Source organism: Eublepharis macularius, chromosome 5 (genome assembly GCF_028583425.1).
Source record: "Eublepharis macularius isolate TG4126 chromosome 5, MPM_Emac_v1.0, whole genome shotgun sequence".
Classification (NCBI taxonomy): Eukaryota; Metazoa; Chordata; class Lepidosauria; order Squamata; family Eublepharidae; genus Eublepharis; species Eublepharis macularius.
The window spans coordinates 84,938,538-84,962,090 of NC_072794.1; the positions used below are offsets into that span (position 1 = coordinate 84,938,538).

The 23,553-nt window shown below is 41.1% G+C and overlaps 2 protein-coding genes across 5 annotated transcripts in view; one reads left to right on the top strand and one right to left on the bottom strand.

The window, feature by feature from the left end:
- On the bottom strand, window positions 1–21,981 carry TCEANC2 (transcription elongation factor A N-terminal and central domain containing 2). Of its 2 annotated transcripts, none has more exons than XM_054981370.1 (5): window positions 21,532–21,981; window positions 19,696–19,806; window positions 17,280–17,421; window positions 16,179–16,372; window positions 1–4,284 (listed from the first exon to the last, which is right to left on the bottom strand). In XM_054981370.1, exons 2-5 carry the CDS (start codon window positions 19,798–19,800, stop codon window positions 4,096–4,098), a joined length of 630 nt encoding a protein of 209 aa, XP_054837345.1. In that variant the 5' UTR covers window positions 19,801–19,806; window positions 21,532–21,981; the 3' UTR covers window positions 1–4,095. The 2 variants fall into 2 exon arrangements, with proteins under 2 accessions (XP_054837345.1, XP_054837344.1); XM_054981369.1 differs by lacking the exon at window positions 21,532–21,981 and adding an exon at window positions 21,117–21,205.
- Window positions 21,274–23,553, top strand: part of TMEM59 (transmembrane protein 59) — a 20,573-nt gene continuing 18,293 nt past the window's right edge. For all 3 annotated transcript variants that reach the window (XR_008597094.1, XM_054981367.1, XM_054981368.1), the window contains exon 1: window positions 21,274–21,537. Coding sequence is in view for 2 of the 3 variants with exons in the window: in XM_054981367.1 (XP_054837342.1) it covers window positions 21,343–21,537 (195 nt within the window). In the remaining variant the exon portion in view is untranslated. The remainder of the gene's footprint in view (window positions 21,538–23,553) is intronic.

Here is a 23,553-nt window from a genome sequence, read left to right on the forward strand (position 1 = left end):
TATGTTCCCATGTTTTTATTTGCATTTATATCCCATTCTTCATACAAACACTTCGGAGCAACGAACACATGGCTCCCAGGAATGATCCCCTATCCACACATTTTAAAGATTGAAATCCTGTTTAGCTTCTCCAGTAGAACTACAACATGTAAGTCTTTGGGATAGAACGCAGAAGACAGTCGTTTTGAAATCAAATATGTATGCTAGTCACAATGTACAATTTAAATTTGCATTACTGATGTAGGAAAAGCACAAATGGTTTTTAGTGTCATGATGAAAATACCCTTATTTTGCAATGGAGTAGACGGTACTAGAAAATCCACTTAACATTTAGTTCTCATTGATTTCAATTGACACTGTTTCAAAACATTGCAAAGTTGTGTTGATAAGACCTCAGCTAGAATGCACCGAAGGACACATTCAATTCTGTATTTTAAGAGACAATACCCCATCTTCTGGATTATGCTGCTCTTTATCTTGGAATCTAATTTCAGGCATTGTATCCTTTTATACCCCTCAAAAAGATAACAATATATCCTTCAGGATAATTGATTGTGTATATTCAAGTTAGAAAGAATGTTGGAAATATCCTCTTTGCCCAGCTTTCATCACAGGCATGCTGATCTAGCTAATATACTCTGAATTGGGGTTATAATAAAGTGATAATTGTAGAATTATTTTCAATAGCTTTTAACTTATTAGCAACATTTGCTGCAGTTTACACCTTGGTAGAGACAATTTTATTTTTGCTCTGTCTTTATTCTTAATTTGGAAGCAATAGTGAATTATTTCTTTAAAACAAAAGGCATATGGAGGTATGATTCTCTGATGTTGCCTATACTTAAAATAATGTCGGCTCTAAATTAACAATATAGAAAATAAGCTTTTGATATCTGGGGCAGAAGAAAGCCAATTACAGTGAGAATTTTTTTGATAGTTTTGACCCTCTATGCCAGTAGTGCACACTTGACTTTGAACAGTTTTATACTATTGGTTTCTTCTCTATTTATCAAAAGGTTCAGATTAAAGTGGTTTAATGGAGCTACAGAAATGCCATTTTGTGTATATGAGCAAGAGAAATTTGCATGCATAAATTTATACAAATTTAAATGATGGTTGACAAAGTTTTCTGTTACTGTTGCAGAGAAAAACAAGTAAAGTTTATCACAATTAGATGGGAGTGAATCTTATTGAACTCAATGGGATTGACTTCTGATCAGATATGCACGGGATAAGACTGTGTTTTCGTTTTTCTAATAACTTCTGTTTTACTTTTGCTGATAGATAGTAAGCTGTATAGGGTTCCCAGATCGCAACCCAAAGTTCCTGTATTTTAACCAGGCACAACAGAAGATATGCCCATTTTCTTGTTCCTCCCTGAGACCTATGTACTGATAATCCTTCTCCCTACCAGCAGTGCGGCAAAATGAGAATCCAAATTGTTCCAGCAGGCAGCAGGGCAGTGAGAAGAGAGATTCAGGGATAAGCAGAGCAACAAAAACTGTGTCTCTTTGAGGGGAGGCACTTTTGGACAAGCATGAGCTCTGACTAGAAACGTGGCAATCTTAAACATGGATTAAACACTCTCAAAGGTTACAAGCTATCACTTCTTGTCTGCACAGGTAACTGAGCTCAAATTATGTCTCCTGAGTCAAAGGCAAAGACCTAACAGCACGAAAGGTTTAAACATGTCACTGCAAAGTTAATAGGATTGAAGTGAGCTGGAGACAGTGGATTGTCAACTGGGTGAGATGCTAAGAGTCCTTTTTAGCCAAGAGAGATGCTTTGTGTGAGCTAGGTATTCTATGAGTTGCTTACACAGGGAAAAGACTGCTGATGTGATGGGAACATTTTTCCTAGGATACCAGGAGTTGGCTGGAGCTGCTGAGCTTGTCCCACACATCCTGTCCTATTAGAATGAAAAGAGTGTAACAGAAAGAAACAGCTTTGTCTGATAACTAGCAGGATTTTGACATAGTTTGCCAGAATGCGGCACAAAGAGGATTCTCCATTGAACCTCACAATTAAAACCATTACCTCAGGCAAGGCTTCACGACCATGAGGACAAGGTGGACTGAAATTTACATAATAAAGACAATGAAAGAAGCAATACTAAACATGTATACTTGGAAGTAAGTCCCATTTTATTCAATCTTACTTCCAGGAAAGAGTTAGCATTGCAGCTGGAATTGAAAATGGATAGGTAGTTATCTTTCAAATCTTTTTTTGCAATATCTGAAAAATTATGAAGTATGCCAGATCACTGGTAGATGAGCTATCTTAGGGACAATGGCTGGTCTCATGCTACTCTGGGTAGGTGTCAATATATCACATAAATGTCATAGCATCAAAAAAAAAAGAATGGCAGCTGTAAATAAGACAATGACCAAACAACAGCAACAACAGTAATGGGTGGGAAGAACCAAATTCAGCAGGTCACATTGAGAGGTTTAACAAGCCTGATATTATGTGGACTGCCTATCAAGGAAAGGAGTTAGAATGGAAAAGATATCTATAGTGCAAGATCTTTGGAGAGTATATGCCTTCAGATTTGTCTTCATGCATGCTCCTCTGGTTTTATTGCACTGTGCCTCATCTCTATTTCTCTTGTCCACCAATTCGTTCATGTAACAGCAGAAAGGGTTCCCACGTTTTCCCTAGCTAGTCGCTTATCAACATCTGCTCTTTCTAGCAGTGTTAAGACAGCCTTCTTCCAGATTGAGATTCTCTTCCTCCAATGGAAGAGCAACTTACATTGGAGGAAGACTTTAAACTTGCTCAGTGGAGAGAGAGGAAAAGGGTAGGATCCATCCAAATAGAAAGGTCTATCCCAGTAGAACTCCTCTTTTGGTCTTATTAGGCCTTGTTCTTCTATAATCTTTCTTGGCTTGAAAGGAGTATCACCCCCAGGACTGTTTGTCTGAACATACCTCAAAGGTTTTGTCATATTCTCATTTCTCCCTTGATGCTATGCTTTGGCTTTCCAACTTCCCATTTCTTTTTATCTGTTCCTTTGTTGGTATCTTCTTAAGTTATTCAATATGGACATTGTATCAGCACTGCTAAACATCACTCTTATCTGCTGCCTTGCCTTGAGCCTTGCCCCCACACAACATGTGTTGCATTGGAGGAATTAGGGCAAGGCTTATGAATCCAGCCCCATGGGTTTTAGAACTACTATGAAGCTCAGTTTAATATTCTTTTATTTTGTTGAAGAGACCAATGTTTAGGTTATTTTCTTCATGTAAATTATACCTAGAAATTTCATTACAGTTCTTGTTTGTACCAGTCATGAGGAGAAGAAAAAGTCACCTTGCTTAAAAAACACAAGAATGTAAGGTTGGAGGGCAAATTAAAATATGACAGTTCAAAACATTATTTGAAAACCTTCAAATACAGCAAAACTACTTAGATGAATAAGATGGGGTGGAGAGCACATCTATCAGTTTCATATACAGCCGGAGGGGGCAACCAAAAGCCACTTGTCCTTCCAGACTTCAGGATATCAGTCTCTGGAATTGTAGAGGGTAAACCTGAACTACTAAGTGTGACTTCCTTATGTAAACTCACAATCCGGCTTACAAGCATTTAAGAATGTCACGCTTTGCACAGCCTCCATAGATCCCTAAATGCTATTTTTCTAAGTGGTAAGGTAAGTGTGTGATGAAAGAGACTTGCATACTGACTAGCCTTCACCCTATGAACCCAGTTGTGGTCCCTTCACAGCTCACAACTGGTTTTTTCTAAGCATCCTACTGATTCCTGAGACAAAGCCCATGTAGGTGTTTGGCCATATGCAAGAAGAGCTATGTTTATTAGTAAGGTCAGGTCTGCTTCCAGCTAAAATTATTTACCATAAGGTAAAGAATGGTTTCCCCATCCCAGTTTGCTCTCTGAACTGCAAACCACCCTTTGCGTTAAAATGAAAACTTGGTGTCCTTCAATGGACTTCCTGAAGTATTCTTGTTCCTCTAGTATTACAGTGTGATTGCCATTGTTAATATTATCCTATTGCTTTGGAAAACAGAAGAGGCTTCCTATTTCTTTACAGGATGCAGTCAGGACAGCCCTCCAAATCTGTACCAGGCACTTGGGTCACTTCTTGTGGCTTTGTACAAATGTACTAGGTGACAACACGCCACGTTGAACTTGTACTCGAGTTTCAGGCTTGTGCTTTAAAGCAAACACAAGGGCTCGCACAGTCCTGCGGTAGGACACATTAATGAGACGGGAAGAGAGATGAAAAGCTTCTCGCTCAATATTTTCCACCAGCAGGTGACCAATCTGAAAACAGAAAGTAAGAAATAAGATCCTTACATTTAATAAGGAGGCTAACTGTTTGAAATTGGAGGCTAGTTTCTTAATCAGCTCAAATTCAAGGAAATCCACTTCACATCACAAGTAAAACAGGAAGAGCAATTTAATTTCACTCCAGCAATTAAGGCACAAGGCAGTTTGGTCAGTCACTTTTTGCCAGCCCAACAGGAAACTAATCTGCAGCCAACCTGGGATATCTTGTTCGAGTGCAATTACAAACGATGTAGCACTGCCTCCAATAACCCTCACTGGTACAAGACACTTTTGACAGCATTTCAGACTCAACTCCAAAACCAAATCCTAGATGCTCCAAATACTTGGCAGGATTGACTGGCAGGGCCGTAAAGGGAAATGTAGACTCCATGAGCAAGTGTAAGGATATGTAATTAAGAAAACAGAAAGGGATTTGCTAAATGTTAATTATGAAGTTATTGCTTCAACATGTGCCAAACCATGTAATTTGGCTCAGCTGAGACATCTAAATACATTATATAAAAATAAATGAAAAGGCAACTACTGTCCACCAAGAAAAGGTTCATTTCTTTTTTTTGGCAATTAGAGTCAAGAAATTCTGTAAGCTGGGAAGAATTCAGGATGCTCAAATATTACAGTTCTGGTGCTTGTTTCCCCTCCTCTGTTGTTATAACTGCTTTCTAATCTTACCTTTCAACTTATGCAGGAATTATGCTGCGATTATCCATCGAAGTCACTGCCTTCTTGCTTGCACTCTATAATGTTATGTATTTGCCAGATTGTGAACTTAAATCCCAGTGTCTAAAACTCACTAAGCAAAGCCTTTTGCACTCTCCCTAATCCTGTTATGTTCTTCAGCCTCTTCCTTTACTAATATTATTCCCTATGTATCTCTGATGGTTCATGAAAATGCATACAGTCCTTCTCTAGTTTAGTAGCAACAGCTCTTGTGGGAAAGATTCAAATAATAAGATGGCTGCTATTACATTCAGTCTTTGAGTTCCATTTGGAAGAGGATGTTCTTCTGCCTCACCAGCAGTTACACTGATTTAGTCTAATGTTTCTGGGAGCCAGGTTTAAGGGGCTTCAGCAGAAGGAAATCCTCTATATTTATGGCTATCACTACCTTTGCTCATTATTTGAAACTTGGCCAGATTTTGGCATGATCAGGTTTGCTACATAATGTTTCTGTAGCTCATAACAACTTGGGTTGTGGGCAGAATTTTAACAGATACAGTGTTTCTCACCATGGCAATGACAAGGGTACTGATTTAGAGTACCAGACTGGCTGATTTTCATTTAATTATACCTGGAAATGCTGCAAAGAATTTGCCGGCATTTCATGACACCACGCACCCTGATATACTTTCAGATCCCCTTGGATAAAAGACATTAAACAGGTACTACATTTCACATTCTGGAATACCTTTTGTCCTGCTTTGTTAGAGCTTTCTTCAGTTAGGGCTGATTTTTTGCATGTTCATCATTCACAACAGACAACCTACTAATTTCTCAAAGTAGGAACATAGGCTAACTTTACCCAATTCCTGCTACATGATCCCATGAAGTCAAGATACCCTCCCCATTCCTTTTATTTTCTTTTCATCTGCAGACTGTAGCAAAAGGCTGGTTGGCAGAACTCTCTATTTCAGAGTGTATTGTCTTGATCTTTATATTAAACATGAGCTCCGTGGCACAGAGTGGTAAGCAGCAGTACTGCAGCCCAAGCTCTGCTCACGATCTGAGTTCGATCCTGGTGGAAGCCGGGTTCAGGAAGCCGGCTCAAGGCTGATGGCCTTCCAACCTTCCGAGGTCGGTAAAATGCGTACCCAGTTTCCTGGGGGTAAAGTGTAGAAGATGGGGGAAGGCAATGGCAAACCACCCTGTAACAAAAAGTCTGCCAACAAAATGTCATGATGCAATGCCCCCCCCCCGTGTCAGTAATGAGTAGGTGTTTACACTGGGGACTACCTTTACCTTTTTACCTATATTAAACATGCTCAGTCATAGCCTATTCCCTCATTGACTGCCTTTGTTGTTCTCCTGAGGTGTCTTCGGTTCCTTCTCAATACTTGGCCACTGTCCATTTGCACCTGGTATGAATGTTGATTTATTGGCTGAAGTACTGTTGCTTTATGTCAAATCGTACCTTCTTAATGGTTGAATTTGCACTGCGTTTTCTGGTTGTAGGTCTGGAAAATCTTTGGAGGACTGATTATAATATATAGCCTGTCATTGTAGGCGATGTTTTCTCAGTTCACTGAGGACATTCCCCATAAACCCTAGCTGCAGTAATCTCTCATTTGTGGGTAAAAGGGTCTTCGTTCTTCTGCTCATTAGCCATTGCACTGGACTTGAATTTAGGCCTTGAGATGGAGTGTCTATGTTCTAAGAGTGATAGGTATGGGTCTGATCGTGCAGCTTTTGTTTTTCTTAAGAGTTTTTTCACTGTCTTTACAGAGGACTTAGCTTTGCCATTACTTTGGGGATATCCAGGCAATGATGTAACGTGATCAAAGTCCCATTCCTTGCTGAATTTGTGGAATTCCTTCCCCACAAACTGGGCTGCATTGTCAGAGCAGATTGTATCTGGTATCCCATAGCATGCAAACTGTGCTTTTATCTTGCGTATAACTGTTCTGGCTGAAATATCTGGTAAATAGTCTACTTCCCAAAAGTTGGAAAAGTAATCTATGATAATTAGATCCAGAGGAGTTGGCCGTGTAAGTCTGTAGTAGCAAAACAGAAAAGAGTCCAGTAGCACCTTTAAGACTAACCAACTTTACTGTAGCATAAGCTTTTGAGAATCACAGTTCTCTTCGTCAGATGCGTGATGATTAGGTATTATGATAATTAGGTATTCCTTGTCCTACTTGTGCCCAAGGTCTCTCTAGAATGCCATGCTGTACTAACATTTCCTTTGGTTGATGGTCTCTTCAAGACCTGCACACATCACATTTCTCCATGAAAGTCTTTAATCATTTGTTCATTCCGGGCCAATAAATGGTTTTCCTAGCCCGTCGCAGACATACTTCAATGCCCAGATGGGATGAATGGACTTTATAGATAATTTCTGTCCTAAGTGCTTCTAGTATTACTGCCCTTTCTCCTCTGAAGATAATACCATTCTGAACACAAAGCTCATCTAAGAATGGTGTTCTCTCTTTTGGAACAAGGTCTTTTGTTTCTGGCCAGCCTCGCAATATCATAAGTTTAATATCTGTAGTATGTTATCGTCTTCTGTTTGCCACTGAATTTCCCTCAGCTGTTCCTCTGAAATGGGTTAGGTACTGAACCATATTAATGGTTTCTACTTCCGCTTCTACTGAGCCCTTCGTGTCTGTTTCTGATAAATAAGCTCGACTTAAGGTATCAGCCTGTACTAGGTCTCTGTCTCGGCAGTAATTAATCTGTATATCGTATTTCTGCAGTCGCATCACCATGCACCGTAGTTGTTTTGGTGCACTTCGTAAGGGCTTCTTCCATATATTTTCCAGAAATTTATGGTCTGTATATCTACCTTGCACCCATAAATTTCTCCATTCCAAAAAGAGGCAAGTAGTTTTTTTTTTCAATTTGAGTATATCCCTTTTCTGTTTCTGATAAGGCTTTGCTTTTAAATGTGACTGGCAGCCCCCTTATAAAACTGAAATGCCTAGACCTGTCTCTGATGCATCACACTGCAGCATCAGCAGTTCTTCTGGGTTATAATATTTCAAAATAGGGGCAGTAGTAATCATCTCCGTTACATTTTGGATAGCCTCTTTGCGTTGGTCAGACCACTCCCATATTGCATTGTGATGTGTCAGCTGTCTCAGAGGTTCATGTTTCTCTAAGAGTTATTTATAAAATTTAGCTAGGTAGAGGTCATCCCTAGAAACAAAGGACTTGCTTGACATCTTGAGGTCTGGGCATATCTCAGATAGCTCTCAATTTTTCTGGGTCTACTTTCAGGCTTTTTGAGGTCAATTAAATGTCCAATGTATGGGGCTTTGTCCCAATTCAATTTTATATTCCTTTCTTTGCACCTCTTAAAAAATGTGATTAGTTTGCAGTCGGGATCCTGCCTTGCCTGTTGTAGGTTGTCACCTTCTCCCACTATTAGCACATCATCAGAAATTATTCTAATTCCTGTCAGCCCCTCCAAGGACTGTGCCAGTCTGTTCTGAAATACTTCAGGAGCCAGACGGATACCCATCAGCATCTTCAGCCAACAGCATCTTCCAAAAGGTGTGGCAAATGTTGTCAAAAAACTGGATTCTTCATCCAACTGAATATGCCAGAACCCATTTTTTACATCACAAACTGAAAAAAAGTTGTGCCTTTGACAAATCAGATAGGATGTCATCAATAGTGGATGATTGTATATAGTATTGTAATTTGGTTATTGGTTGTGTTTTAGTTACCAATTGTTATTTGTTAATCTGTGCTATCTTGTAATTTATTGTATGCATTTTATTAATAAAATTGTTTAATTAAAAAAATTGTGGATGAAGAAAAGTGGCTTCTTTTAAAATGCTTTGTTCAATGGCTTTGGATCTACACATACCCTTAATTTACCAGATGGCTTCCTCATCACCATCATACTGCTTATCCATTCCATGCTTTTCTCTACGAATCGTATGATTGCCCTCCTCTGTAAATGAAGTGGTTCCTCCTTCAGAGGCTGTATCAGAGCTACTGGTAATTTTCTCTTTGGTAACTTAACAGACTGCACAGTGCTATCAATTTCTATTTTATAAACACCCTCAAGTTGTCCATCTCCCTTGAACACATCCGTAAATTCCTTTCGTATCCTTTCTAGACTCCACGTTTCTTGTCCTGAATCTTCTATCACTCCACTGTCTGCTTTTAATATGCTGTGGTGCTGAACCTTTATCAGATTCAGAGCTGGCACTGCTCTATTGCCTAACAGAGGAATTGCGGTATGATCATGTACAACCAAAAACTCCACCCTGTATTTCTTGCCTGTTCTTGGGTTAGTAATTTTAAGTTTACATTTTCCCACTGGTTGGTTTCTTCTCGGGGAATGCAGTGATCCACTAGATGCCTTGGGATAATGTTGCAACTGGCACTACAATCTAATGGGAATTGTACTGTTTTATCATCCAGTACCATGGCTGCATACAATGGTCTGCTGCCTTGCAGGGTTTTCCTGTACTGAATTTATCACTTGATCTGTTATCCAAAAGAGGTCTTCACCTTCACTATCACACTCCATATTCACCAGTTGCACTCTAGATTTGGGCTTATTCTGTTTGGAGAGACACTTGAATGCAAAGTGGTTAAATTTATCACATTTATGGCATTTTTGCCCATAAACTGGGCAATTTTCTTTGTCTTGAGCATTTACCTCCACAGTATTTGGAATGCTCAGCAGAGTTCACTAACGTTCTTGTGCTTGGTTTCTCCCTCTCTCTCTGTTGGACTTTATGCACTGGCTCCAGTATTTGTCACTCCAGGGTTCTGGTCCTGTCCTTAGACAACTTAGCAGCCCTGCATATCTCTAAACTTTCCTCTAAGGTCAAATTAGCTTCCCTCAGTAATCTCTCTTGCACTTCTGTGTCCTGAATGCCACACACTATCCTGAACCTTTAATATCTCCACAATAGATATCTTAATGTTTCAGCCCAAACCAGGCTGAAACGGGCCCAAAATGGCCAAGAGTCAGGTGGGCGGGGCCACCTGACATGTGACCTCTTTGGGGAACTGCCAGAACTGCGTTCCTGCGCGTTCCCCCTCGAAATGAGCCCTGGCTGCAAGTATTTCCAAATTTGTGCAATACTCACCAATGCCTTCCCCGTTACTCAATTCTGGCTTTAAAAAATTGTACCCTTCTACTGTTTCATTCTTTCTGGGGTTGCAATGGGCATCAAAACAGGCCAATATTGTAGTCAGATTATGCTGTGCTTGGGGAATATTTGCACAGAATGTCTCACTTATCATTCCCTCCCTTTTTCTCCAATTAGGTATGAAAACAGTTTCACTTTCACATCCTCCTCTTTATCTGCCATTGCAATGTCCACATACAAATTAAACTCCTCTTTCCAGGTCTTCCATGCCTGGGCCAAGTTCAAGGCTTGGAGGTTCAATGTCCCTGGTGGTTTCAGACCCCCAATTTTCCCTCTCTTCTTTTATTCCTTTTTACAGGTCTACTCACAGATGGTTGTCAGCCTTCCACCTAGGATTCTGTCACCATACTTGCCTACTTCCTGGTTCCTCCCAGGAACTACAACTTAATCAATTCTTTTTATATTGCTACACTCTCAAAGGATACCTCTCCAGAGCTGGCCTTGTCATTAGGGAGGTGTAACAGGAAATAGAGGGTAGTTCTGCTGCTGGGTGTGTGTGTGTGTGCCATTATTCCTCCCTCTCTCTCTGTTGGACTTTTTTACATTTTCTTTTACATTTTTATCCCACCCTTCCTCCAAGAACTCAGGCCAGCATACATGGCTCTCCCTTCTCCATTCTGTCCCCCAAACAACCCTGTAAGGCTGAGAAAGAATTATTGGCCTGAAGTCACCCAGCGCTTTTCATGGCAGAGTGAGGGTCTGAACTCAGGATTCCCAGATACTAGTCTGACACTCGAACCAGAATACTGCTCCTGCCTGCTACCCTGCCACTACCGATTGTTTTTCACACTTCCTGTACATATAAATGCATTTCTAGATGTGAAAACGATAATGCTATATTTGCTTACATTCTCCTGCCACCTTTTCACACAAGCACAGCAACATTAAAACCAGAGACAAAAGGGTTAATTGCAGCAGAGGCAATGAATGACAAGACAAGGGGAGGGAGAGCACAGGTACCTGTTTAAGGCAGCAGTAAAGCTAGCCTTATACCTTTGTATCCAATGTCAAGTGTCTGTCTAAAGGATAATGTGCCACAATAGATATCTTAAACTTATGGGCTGTCTAGTAAGTGAAGCTGTGCATGCTAACTTCATTAGCAATTTGGTAAAAATGGTTCTCAGTGCTGACAGGGATTGTGAAATATAAACTTCTGAACTTTGCTTTGCAATTCTTGAGTGCCTTGACACCATTTAAAAGATAATTATACCAACGCATTAAATGTATAAATGTATACTTATTGTGGAATTTAATATAGCGGGCAAACTGATAATGAAGACTTAGAGTGAATTATTGTTGTATTCATTACTTAAAGATACCATAGGGATTTTATATTTACCAACACTTGTTTTTCTATTGACCCTTTCCATTGATTTTTCACAGAAAGCTTGAGATTTCCAAATCCTTAATTAAGGAAACAAAATTTGCCTGAACTACAGTTCATCTAAAAGGCTTTAGTGCAGATTTAGTAATTAAAATACTGGGAATAACTCTCTATTTGCAGCTTTTCTTCTCTGTATGTTGTAAAATGACAGAAATAGACATTTGGCTTACACATGGACCATACAAAGTAAGGAATTTCAAATTTTCGTACTTTGACGTTCTTCAGAGCATCCATGGCCATGGAGCCTTCTGCTAACCTAGTCCTGCCTCAGCCTTAGTGGTCAGGCACCTGCTGTTGCCCGGTTATTAAGTCTGCAACCTTTGTGCAAAAGCATTGCTATACCTGCCTTACTAGAAACAAATAAACAAACAAAATAATTGGGTGGGGAAATTATGGTGAAGCTTCCTAATAAATCATTTTTTCAAGCATAGGATTTGACAATGTGTGTGTTACCCACCTGCAGAAAAGTGTTTCTAACTTAAAATGTAACTTTCCCCTGAATGTTTGTGTACTATTGTTCTTGCTGTCACTCCCACACACCCCTATCTTATCTACCTCCTGGACTCGTCTTTCCCTCCCTTTGCAGTATCACTGACATCTGTCTACTCTCACCAGGGCTGGATTTAGGGGAGTGGCGGGGGGGGGGGTCGCTTGCTCCGGGTGGCACCAAAGAGAGGGTGCCCGCAAGGAGGCTTCTATGCGTATGTGCCCACATGCAGAGCCAGCCTGGCTGCCAGCTGCCCTTCCCCTCTTCCTCGACTGTGTGCCCAACTGCATGCCGAGAGCAAGCAGTGGCAAGGCAGCTGCTGCTGTGCACGCGCATGCACGCAGAGCACGTGCTGCTGGCCTCCCTCTCACTCTTCTTTGCAGCCTGTGCAACGGCAACTGCTGCGAGGAGCAGAGTGGGCAGGATAAATATCGGGCCAGGCCTCTCTTTCAGGGCAGCCACCTTGGCAGAAGTTGTCAGGCTCGCAGGGAGGGAGGGAAAGAGGCCACTGGTGGCGCTTGCCCCTCGCTCTCTGAAGGATAGCAGCTCTGCCTTTGGGATGCTCTGTTCGCTAGCCAGGTTTGGTGGAAAGGCTGTCTGGAATGGAGGAACGGCAGGCAAGGAAAGAGTGAAGCATTTCCACAGGTTCCTCCCCCCTCTGCTTCTTCTCTGCTTCCCCTCCCGAAGTAATTTCCCTTCAGAACAACAAACTCCCACCTTAGTTTTCCCTCAAGGTACATTTAGTCCTACAGTAATCACAACCAGCCTGGTTATATCCAGAATTGAGAAATTCAAGGATGGGGCTTGGCACGTGTTTCCTGGCACCTCTCTTTTAAGAACTGGAGATGAATAAGAGCCCACTGCCTAGCTCAATTTTCTGCTATGAGGCACTTTAACAGGCTTTGCATCTTTTTTTTTTTTTTTACCTCCAGGGCTGTTTTTCAGAATCTTTATTCAATACTGGCTTTGGAACATTCTAACTAACACAGGAATGCCTCCGCACATGTGCAGAGTGCTTTCTTTGTCATATTGCTAAGCTCCTTGTAGACCCCAGCTTAGCTGCATCTTCAAAGCTCCCATTTAGGAAAGGGGTTCCTGATTGTTTCTTTGGCAATCTGAAAAGGTAGGATTCGCAAGCCTCTCTTTAAAGAGCCTCTTTTGGGGGCCTTTGTGTAAATCTCCATCTTTTGTTGTCCCAAAGATTCAGAGGAGGCAATACGTGTTCAGTGGGTCAAAGGTGGGGTGGGAAAAACCAAAATAATGGTACTCACTACGTTGCCACATTGCCAGCCTGGAAAAATGTTTTGGAAACAGCCTGGAAAGCAAGTCTATGCAAGTTTCTAGACCTCAAGCCCCCCTTTCACCTATCTGAACTGTGATCAAAACGTTTCTCAGTATGGTTGCTATTCTGCCTCATCATTGGCAATCAGCCCAGCTAGAAGACTCTTGGGTTTTGGAAGACTTCCAGTGGAAGGGAATACCAGGGTTGTAGGGCAGCCATCCTACATACAATGCTGTCAAGAAGCAGCTTTTTGGAGGAGGAATAATGCCAGGTATAGAGAGTCCAGCTGGAGCATTCTGGCTGATTTATTTTTGAAATAGTTCTTATTTGCACAATAACCCTGCAGGGTAGGTCTCTACTTCCTCTCAGCATATTGAGATATGTTGATATGCCCAAGGACATACAGTGAGTCCACAGCTGAGCAAACTTCCAGAAGCTGCTTTGCATAGGCCTGTTCCTTTCTTGGAGGGACAACAAGGATCTGAATGTGTGAATGAGCAAAGTAAAGGGTGAGCTCTCCTAAAAATAGGGGTAAACTGTCAAAGCTGACTCCCATTGCAAAAACACATTGGGGCAAGGCTGACATGGCCAGGGAAAATTCCCAAATGCAAGCTGAGCTCATATCAGAGAAAGCCCAACAGAATCTAACTGAAGCACAGGAATGGAATCCCTCCCCCCAACCAAAGTGAAGGAAGGAAACCAACACCACACCAAAGAATCACATCCATCCCTCCCAAACCAAACTGAAGCAAGGCAAAAGCTGCGATGTAACGCAACAGAAGCAAACTGAAGTAAGGGAATGCCTTATGCTTCTAGTTGGATACTGCTTGGTTCTATTTGGAGTTGTTTCTCCACTTGCTGAATCCAGTGCCTGGCTGCTGTGAATGACACTGGTTCTGTTGGCCTAAGTTCCAGCTGTGTCCCTTCCCTCCATTTGGTTTGGTAGGAATACATGGGATTCTCTGATTAGATTCTCTGATTCATTCACTTTGGTTGTGGGGGAATTGTATTCCTGTCTTTCGGTTTTGTCAGTGTGGGCTTTCTCTGGGATGAGTTCAACTTGCATTCGGGAGCATGCTTACCCGTGAGCCTTGCCCCAGCAGCAGCCTTGCCTCCCTTTCTGCAAAGGGTAGCTATAAGGGGAGGTCACCCAGACAGGTTAAACAGTCTCAGTATACAACCCAGGAAACAAAGATTTCAAACACTCATGAAACAGTTTTTAGGAAATTTTAAATAGTGCCAAGTGCCAAGTGCAAAGACAATTAATATAATAAATACAATTTCATGAAATTCAACTGGTAGAGACAAAGTTCATATGGTAAAGAGTCCAACTGGTGAAGATCACACAATTAATAACTTTTTCTTTCTCTTTCATAGATAGGTTAAATGGCAAAGACCATCATATTGTCTAGAAGAACTAGAGCTGAACGTTCCTTCAAACATACAGCCGACGGGTTTTGCTAGCAGATTTCCAATTCCCGTTTTGTACTCTTACTTCCTCACAGGCATAACCTTCAAAGATGGTCACCAAACCCAATTCTTATATATCACCCAGTTGGCAAATGATAGAATCAAACCGTAAAGGCTTCTGAGCTCCTAACAATTAAAAAATTGTTAGGAGCTCAGAAATTGGACTCTTTACCATATGAACTTTGTCTCTACCAGCTGAATTTCATGAAATGGTATTTATTATATTAATTGTCTTGGCACTTGGCACTTGGCACTATTTAAAATTTCCTAAAAACTGTTTCATGAGTGTTTGAAATCTTTGTTCCCCGGGTTGTATACTGAGTCCCTTTCTGCAAAGGCAGTCAACACAATTTATTCTATTGTTTAAAAGAGTTGTTTATTATATATCTATATGGAAAACATTGATCATATACGTATATATAAAGAAAAAATATAAGGGGGCACCATTTTTTACTTTTGCCCCCACTCAAAAAAATATGTAGATCCGGCCCTGACTCTCACTTGTCTTTCACCCGTCTGCGTTCTGGTTGCTGAATCAAAATGAATAAAGCATAACTGGGTTGCCAACTTTGTTACTGGCAACAGGGTCCTGTGCCTTTAACAGCTGAATAGCAAATGCAACAGATGCAACTTTCATTCATCATTGTAACTGCATGCTCTTAAAGCAACGCCAGAGAAGAAGCTGGCTATTCCAATAACTTTACAAATCAACCTTCCCCGTCAGAGCTTCGCTACAACTACCCATATTCACAAAGCTACCTTGGCAGATTTTTTTTTTTAAAAAAATAACTGTCCATGTTGTAAAGTATTTTCAGGTTTTTAGATATTTATTTATTTAGACATTTTACTACTGTCTTCCTTTCTCAGGGTTTAAGAGGCTGAAGTCGTATATAACATTTTGTAGAAAAATGAAGCTGCTCTGGAAACACCATCACAGCATTCAATGCAAACATATTCTTCTCTGCTGAGCAGAATTTGGAAAAACAAACCTGTTTAGCAGCTTTTCTTTGTGTGCTTCAGTTTTAATGAGGAAAAGCTGGCTGTGGATGGTGCCAACTAGATGCTGCTTGTGACATCACCAGTTCATACAGACATAATTCCCAGATCAGTTTTACAACTTAAAAAATAAATTTGTTGGAGGTTTTGTTTAAATAAGCAAAACTTTTTTTAAAAGTCTGCGAAAACATGGAAGGTGGAGGGAGAGAGGGCAAGACTGACATTGAACCAGCATTGGACTTGAAGGTCAGGCAAATCGTCTAGCCTGGCTCACATTTGCCGCAAAGAACACTGTGAATACAGTTTAAATGTTATATAGATCTTTACCCAAAGTTTACAATTTGTACTTTTGAATACAATTTTTGGGGGAAATGTACTATAAAGTTATTTCCTATTATTTAATAACAAAAATATTACCTCCATCTCTAGAGTTTCAGCAAGTAGCTTCCGTGCATTTTTTCGAAGGCTCTCTGTTTTAGGATCACTTCTCACTTCTATTGAGGGTCTGTTTGAATGGTCTTTGATGAATGTTCGCCATTCCAAATACACAGCTTTTGCAAGAGTGGCCACATCCTGGTCTGGATGCTTACGCATTTTATTCACTGTGTGACCTTGCAGAAAGTGAAAGAAACACCATCTCTTAGTATTTATCAGTACAGTACAATGAAAGGAGAGCCATTTGATTAAAGAAACAGCCTCAGCAAAACCCAAGATGCTGAGGAAGGCAACCAGGGAAGGCTGTATCTTGCTCTGCTCATGTGCATCAAAGAGGTAGCTTCTTGGCCACTGCTGAAAACACACTATATTCGACCCTTGTTTGTCCCAGCATAGACAGTTCTCCTGTTCTTAGAAGCATAGGGTCATGTTGTCTGCATCCATATTCACCATCCCATCTGAACGCTACCCATGCTCTGGCCTGTTGATTTTTTTTTCCAGGATGGAAGGATGTGAGGATGTAAGCATGTGAGGACATCTTCAAGTTGAGAGCCAGTGTTGTATTCTTTTTTATTTAGAGCACTTGCAAAATACATTTGGGAACTTTTCTAATGCAAAAGGTTATTTAATCCTGTTAATATGCCAACACTCAGAGCACACATTAAGAAGCTGCGCTGCCCATGTCTAATCCTAGATTGTTTAGGATTGCTAGGATTGCTTTATTTGCTACCTCCAAAATGGCTGTTGCTGTTACAAAATCAGATTTCTCAAAAAGGTTACTCATCTTAGTTGCTTTTTTCAAAAAATCAGCAATTTAAATTGGTCAGCACAGCGCAAGTTCCCTTTTCTTCTCTAATCTATATAACAAAGGGCAGAATATGGGCAGAGAGTGAAGAAGGTACAGAAAACTTTTAAGTTACATAAAGGCGGTCCTGATCCATGCCAGTCAGGTTAAAAGCCACAATATTTTTAAAAACCTTGGTAAAATGGTGTTTCTAATGAAATGCATCTGATGCATGTCAGTAATCCCCAACAATTGCAATACATACATCCAACAGAATATTTTTAAAAGAAACCTGTTACCTATTTTTGTTGAACGTAGAACTTCTTTGGAAGGAATTTTCTTCCTTAATTCTTCTAAAGCCACCATTAGATTCTCTTTAGTTTGAATTGAAAGTTCTAACATAGATTTCCATCTTTTTATATCTTCTATAACCACAACTCTCTAGAAAGGAAAATCAACATTGGGAGACAGAGACACACATGCTTATTGCAAATAAATGTATTGTGCTTTGCACCAGCTAATACAGCAGTTATTGACCCATGCATTATTGATGATGACAGCTAGTCAAGTACAGAAAACCTGATCAGCCAAACAGAGGAATACTCATTTCACAGCAAGTCCCTCATGTAAAACAAGATGCAGAAATCCAGAAAGAAAATAAACTCATTAGGCTGCCACTTTCAATCCACTTACTATTCTGAAGTAAGAGCTTGAGCTGTATAAAAAAAAAAAAAACCCGAGAACACCTCACACACTTGTCAACCCCGTCCTCCCAATTTTAGCTTACTTTTCACTACCTCCGTCCCTATCCAAGATCCTTGCAATGCAATGTATCTCAGGCCATTCCCAGAATACCATCAAGCATGCTTAGAATGTATAATCTATTTCCTTGTCAAACCTTCGCCATTACTGATTCGCATCACTTAAATTCTCTGTTCCAGCATCCAATTTGCTAATAACCCCTGGATGTACAGATCCTGCTGACTCTGGGAACTATAAGTTCCATTTTTTGTCTACTGCTGCTCTCTTCATCACACTATCAGGCTGTCTCCAGATTTTTGTGGACCCTGGGCAATAACCAAGCCCTGCCCCCAACCCTCGGTACCACTCTTTCCTCTTCTAGTCACTCTTCTTCCTTTCAGCTATGGAAGGCAGAGCTTTCTCCCTGCTCCAGTGGCCAATGTTGGCAGTGGCAGCATCAGTCAACAATGCAGCCCTTGGGCCCTGGCAACTACACCACCTTGCTGACTGTTGACAGCAGCCATATATGCTATTGTCCCTTCAAGGAAGTCCATTTTTGATCCACTACTTAAATTATTTTTTTCTATTCCTTCCCCTGCTCTCTCTCAATGTCTATGTAATTGTTTTCAAGGCAAGATCCAGCATAACTACTTGTCTGTCTGTCTGTCCATCCATGGTTGTCAAAAGTGACCACAGGGAACCAGACAAGATTCCCTCTGGACTATCATTCTCTTATTCAGAAGAAAACACACAAACTACTTGTTTGGAAAGTTATGTGATTATTATCTCCCAACAGAAATTTGCTCAGCTTTTCAAGGCCCAGTGCAACTCAGACACCCAGAATTCTGTCCCCCTATTCTCCACTCCTTTAAATGGCCCTCCATGTGTCTCTCTCTTCCTATAGTTCTATTTTTGACATCCCTTCTCCCCAGTTCAAAAACTGTGTCTTCTATCTTTCTTCAATTACCCATGTTCCTGTCACCCCCTATCTTATCATCTTGATTCCCCACCCACCCCTGTCATTCCTACCAAATTTATACTGATGGTTTCCAAACCTACTTTTGTCCTCTCACTCTGGTTTTTTTTTTTAAAAAAAACTTTTTGCATGATGCCTTGTATTCCAGCTAGACTGTAAACACTTCATAGAACCTTGGTTGCAAAACCTATTTATACAGTAGGCCTTTTCCACATGACTACATTTCCCTCTGGAATCCATGGCACTGCTGCAGCTGCCAATGCAGTGCCAAAACAACAGGGCTTCCAGATAGCAGCTTTCCCTGCATTTTTCCTGCTCCAATCACCGTGGCCACCTCCCTCTACACACACACTATGGGAAGGGGAAGTTTCCATTTTTTTAAAAAAAAAACAGGTAATAAATATACTGATATACAATTACATTGATTTGCCAATTGCCAGTTCTTTAAAAATCCTCAAAAAGACCCTGATGGCATGGGGTAGCAGTGGCTGGTATAGGGACTGCGACAGGGAAAACAGCTGCTATGTGGGCAGGACAGGGGAAAAACATACTTCTCTGCCAACAAAGCAGTCAGCCTGGCTTTGTTGTAATCTTTCCTAAAACATCACAGCAAAGCAGGTTTGGGAAAGAATTCAGAAAACTTGCCCAGGGTAGTATACAGAACTGCCATGATCCTATGGGGAAGCAAGAAATCACCTTGTATGGCAACAGCCAGTAATCTTTTCCCAAGGTTTTCCTCACAATGGAAATTTGAAAAATTAAGTTTTAGGACTCTCTTTTGAGATGCTTAACACCTCAAGCTGCATACACAGAGCAGTCTTACTGAAGTCCCATTGGTAGGTTTGGGAGGACTGCAGGACCTCTCTGGCATATGTGCTTTCTAAACTGTACTTACAATATATTTGATACAGACTATTTGAAATGGAAGAATAACCGTAAAACATCACATTGGACCCTTAATGATGTTGCTATCATTGGTAGCAAATGCAATATTCTACCTTCAGAGACTCTAAAGTGGCTTGCTTGTAAATCTTTTCTCCGGGATCTTTCTTCTTAGGACATTCTTGAGTTCTGGATTTTCGTATGACAAACTTATCCATCATGTAAACCTTGAACAAGCAGAAGCCGTTGATTATAATAAAGGACAAATGCTGAGTGAAAGAATAGATGCTTTTCAGTACTGTTCTTCAGAAAAGCATCTGGGGTTGATCTTTATTTTGGGATTATCTCTAACAAAGCAAATTGAGAACTGAGAGGAGAAGGAAAGGAGTAGTGGTTGGTCAGAGGTGCCTTTAGTGGGTAATTAGGACAGTACTAGGGCTGTGTGCCTGGAAAAAATATGGTATTATAATTGTTATAGATTATTTTAAATAATTTTACACCAGTTTGGGGGGGGGGTTGGCTGGTTTGTTGTATTTATTTGACTGTTTTGTCAGCAACCTTGCAAGTAGTTATGGAGTGGAAAAGAGGAATCTCAAGGGTTTTTTTAAAAAAGCATAAATAAGGCATACAAGTAAATTGTTTCCAGCCCATGGGCTGTCCAACCCATGAAAAGCAGCAGCAGCAGCTTGACAGAAGCCTGTAGTTAAAAGAGAGGGTTCACATGTCATCCACTTTGGAAATTCCTTGCCAGGTGCAGATTTCTGAGGTCCTGCTGTTATTACTCAGAGGTAAAAAGCAATTGCTTCTTTATTAAGTAATATGTTTAATAACATTTAATAGTCATATTCAGGGCTTTTTTTCAGGGGGGATGCAGTGGAACGGAGTTCTGGTACCTCTTGAAAATACTCGGCAATAGCGCTTGAAAATAATATTTCAAAGAAACCCATGTGTTTCTTCCTCTTTTCCCTCTTGAGAGTTCCGCCACCTCCCCCCCCCCCCAAAAACCTTGGTCATATTTAATATGGTGGGAAGGTGATCTCATCAGATTTTGGAAGTTAAGCAGTGTCGGTACTTGGACTAGAGACCACCAAGGAACACTCTGCAGGAGAAGGCGCTGGCAAACCACCTCTATGCCTCACTTGCCCTGAAAAACCCTTGATGGGTTCGCTATAAATCGGTTTCCTGCCAGGGCTCGAGTGCCGTGCCTTTGGCCACTATGCCACCGGGAGAAATTCAGCAAGCACGGCTTTACAGAATACTGCCCCGTGGGGAAGCTACATCTGTTGAAACTCCGCCTAATAAAGGCACAGTAGTTTTGCCCAAACAAGAAATGTGAATTTAGGCAGCGAGTCTAACAAGACAAGCCAACTGAAAGAGCACAGCTTCTGCGGGCAGAAAGGAATCGGGGCATAAGGAGAAAGAATGAACTTGGAGCGAAGCTGTTGCCTGAAATGGATGGGCAGAGGATAACCTCTACACCAAGCAGGGCAGGGGGCGACTTTGTCAGTGTCACGCTCCGGGGCTAAACTACCCTCACCTTGAAAATCTTGTCGCCCGTCCACATTCATTCCCGCGGAAGCCGTTTCCCCGGTTAAAAAAAACAAACTACATTTCCCGTCAAGTCGCGCGGCGCTGATATCCGGAACTCTCGCGACATTTCTGCAGCCTTCCCCCACCCCCTCCCGGGCCACGGAAACAGGAAGTGGGAGAAAGAAACACAAAAACAAACGACCAAGAAAGCGGCTGGCGGGATTGATTACAAGATGGCGGTGACGCGGCAGGGTTGCTTGGGCCCGAGCTTTCTCCTACTACTACTTGCCTTGGGTTGCGAAGGGGCTCGGATTGCCAGCGAGCCTGCCTCTGCCTCTCTTTCTGAGGCTTTTGAGCCAGCGCTGGGAAGTACTGCTCCGTGTCAGCGGACCTGCCAGAGCACCTACCCGCTCCATACTTACCCCAAGGTAATGGGGAAAGACCGTGAGGCTGTAGCTGCAGCAAGAAGTCGTAGCCCCCCTTCAGCCCGCTCTTTTTACGCTTTCACAAGGGGACCGTCCTCTTAGCAGCCTCCGAAGTCCAGTCCCTCTCCCCCAACTTGTTGTAAACGCAGTTGCCAGCTGCTGCATCACAGATCCTGGGCGGGGCTACTCTATGCTATTCTCTCTTTAATAGACGACATAGTTGACTGTGGGGGGTGGGGAACGATGTAAGAAGACGAAGGACGTGCACAGAGAAATGAGATTGAATACAGTCACTGTCGTTACCATGCACCCTCCTTTTCCCCGCAGCAGAACTTCTCTGGAGGTAACTGCCAGAGAAAGCAAGCGTGTCCCGTCCCCCCCCCCCGTATGAGATAGTATGTGTGGCAGAACTCAGTGACCTAGCTCTTTAGTGCTTTTTGCTGCAGAGTAAGGGTATACTCAGTGAAGAGAGAACCTCAGCTTCTAACATTTTCTACCCTATTACACACTGGGAACTAGGGAGCTTGCACTCCTAAATCCACATGTGATATTTGTCTAGCTTGCTTGTTACCAAACAAAATGCTGACTGCTTTTGCAGTAGTAGTATTCTCAGATACGTTCTGGTGATTGTGCCAAGCTCTTTGCACAGTGATGCAACAGTCTGGGGACTTCTCTCTCAAAACTTTGGAAAGATCTGTTTCAAAATACAAATGTACAACAGGTTAACTATAATACAGATGGAGAGAGACTTCATCTCTGTTACAGTTAACCTGTTGTTTATTTGTATCCATAAACACTGGTTATTTCTTTGCTATTAAACCACTTAATATCATTCAATGGCTTGATTTCTTTCCCTGTGCTGTATGGATCTTCAGTTTCTGCACTGTTGTTAGAGAAAGAACCGATAATATATTGGGATGTATGATTGACATTCAGTGGTGAAAAAAATAATTGTTGTGCAAGGATAGTTCTGTGTGCACCAGAAAGGCTGAAGAGACACCTATCTGACAGCAAAGTAATTGGTAAGTAATGCAGAAACAAGACGCTTCAAGAGAGATTTCTTTCCTGATAAGAGTACAGTTATTATCTGTCACATGTCCTCCGGAAGGAAGATCAGTGATTGCATGCACCTCAGGGATTGCACTCATTCTTAAAACCATAGAATAAAACTGTGGCTTTTTGAATTTACTTGTGATTCAGTAAATGCAAAAGAGTAGTGGATACAGAAACATGGTATGAGATGGAAAGACATTTTAACAATTAGAATGTGGTGCTCTGCATCTAAGAATACTTGTACACTGCTGATACTGCAGAATGCTTGAGAGCAGTATTATAAATCAAATCATATTAATTTTGCAGACTTTTTCATCCTCTGCAGTTGAGGTTTCTGTGTCCTGGAAAACTGCTTTTTAACATTCATGCAGAATCACTTATGTAGAAGTTCTTATGTTATCACTACACTGGCTTTATTTATTCTTTTCTTCCTTGACTGCTTTTAAGTGTCTAATCCATTAAACTAATAAATAAATGTCAACCAAACACGCCTAGACTTGTCAAATCTTGTCTGGACTGTCCACTCTTTTATACATTCTTTGGTATAATGAAACTGTGATATTTTTCATTGCTGATTATTTTTTTATACCCATGTCATTTGTACCAAAGTCAGTACAAAATATTTTCTACTGTAATTGCTTGGTTTCACACTTTTTTCAAATGTTTCCAGTTTTGAAATTCAATGTATATTTTTACTGCCATGAAGTTGTACAAAATCATGGTTGGATTCGACCTGCTTTCAGATGACAGAAACAGATTAATCTCTACTTTGCCCTTCTGCCAGTAGCCCTTTTGACCCTTGAAGAATATGTCTAGATTAGGATACCCATATGGAAAATAGCAGTATAGAATTGTGTGTGTAGTGAGGATGCTCAAGTGAGGTCTTTCTTCTTTGCTCTTGCACCAGCAGAAGACAGGTAAGATTGAACTTGACAATCTGTCAGCAGTCTCCTCAGTTAAAAACCT

Excerpts from the sequence above, each read along its gene's own strand:
- TCEANC2 (XM_054981369.1), bottom strand. The coding sequence starts at position 21,143 with ATGTGGACGGGCGACAAGATTTTCAAG. Across the intron at positions 19,807-21,116 it reads CGGGCGACAAGATTTTCAAG|GTTTACATGATGGATAAGTT; the intron begins GTGAGGGTAGTT and ends TGCTTGTTCAAG. Across the intron at positions 16,373-17,279 it reads TCTACGTTCAACAAAAATAG|GTCACACAGTGAATAAAATG; the intron begins GTAACAGGTTTC and ends ACTTTCTGCAAG.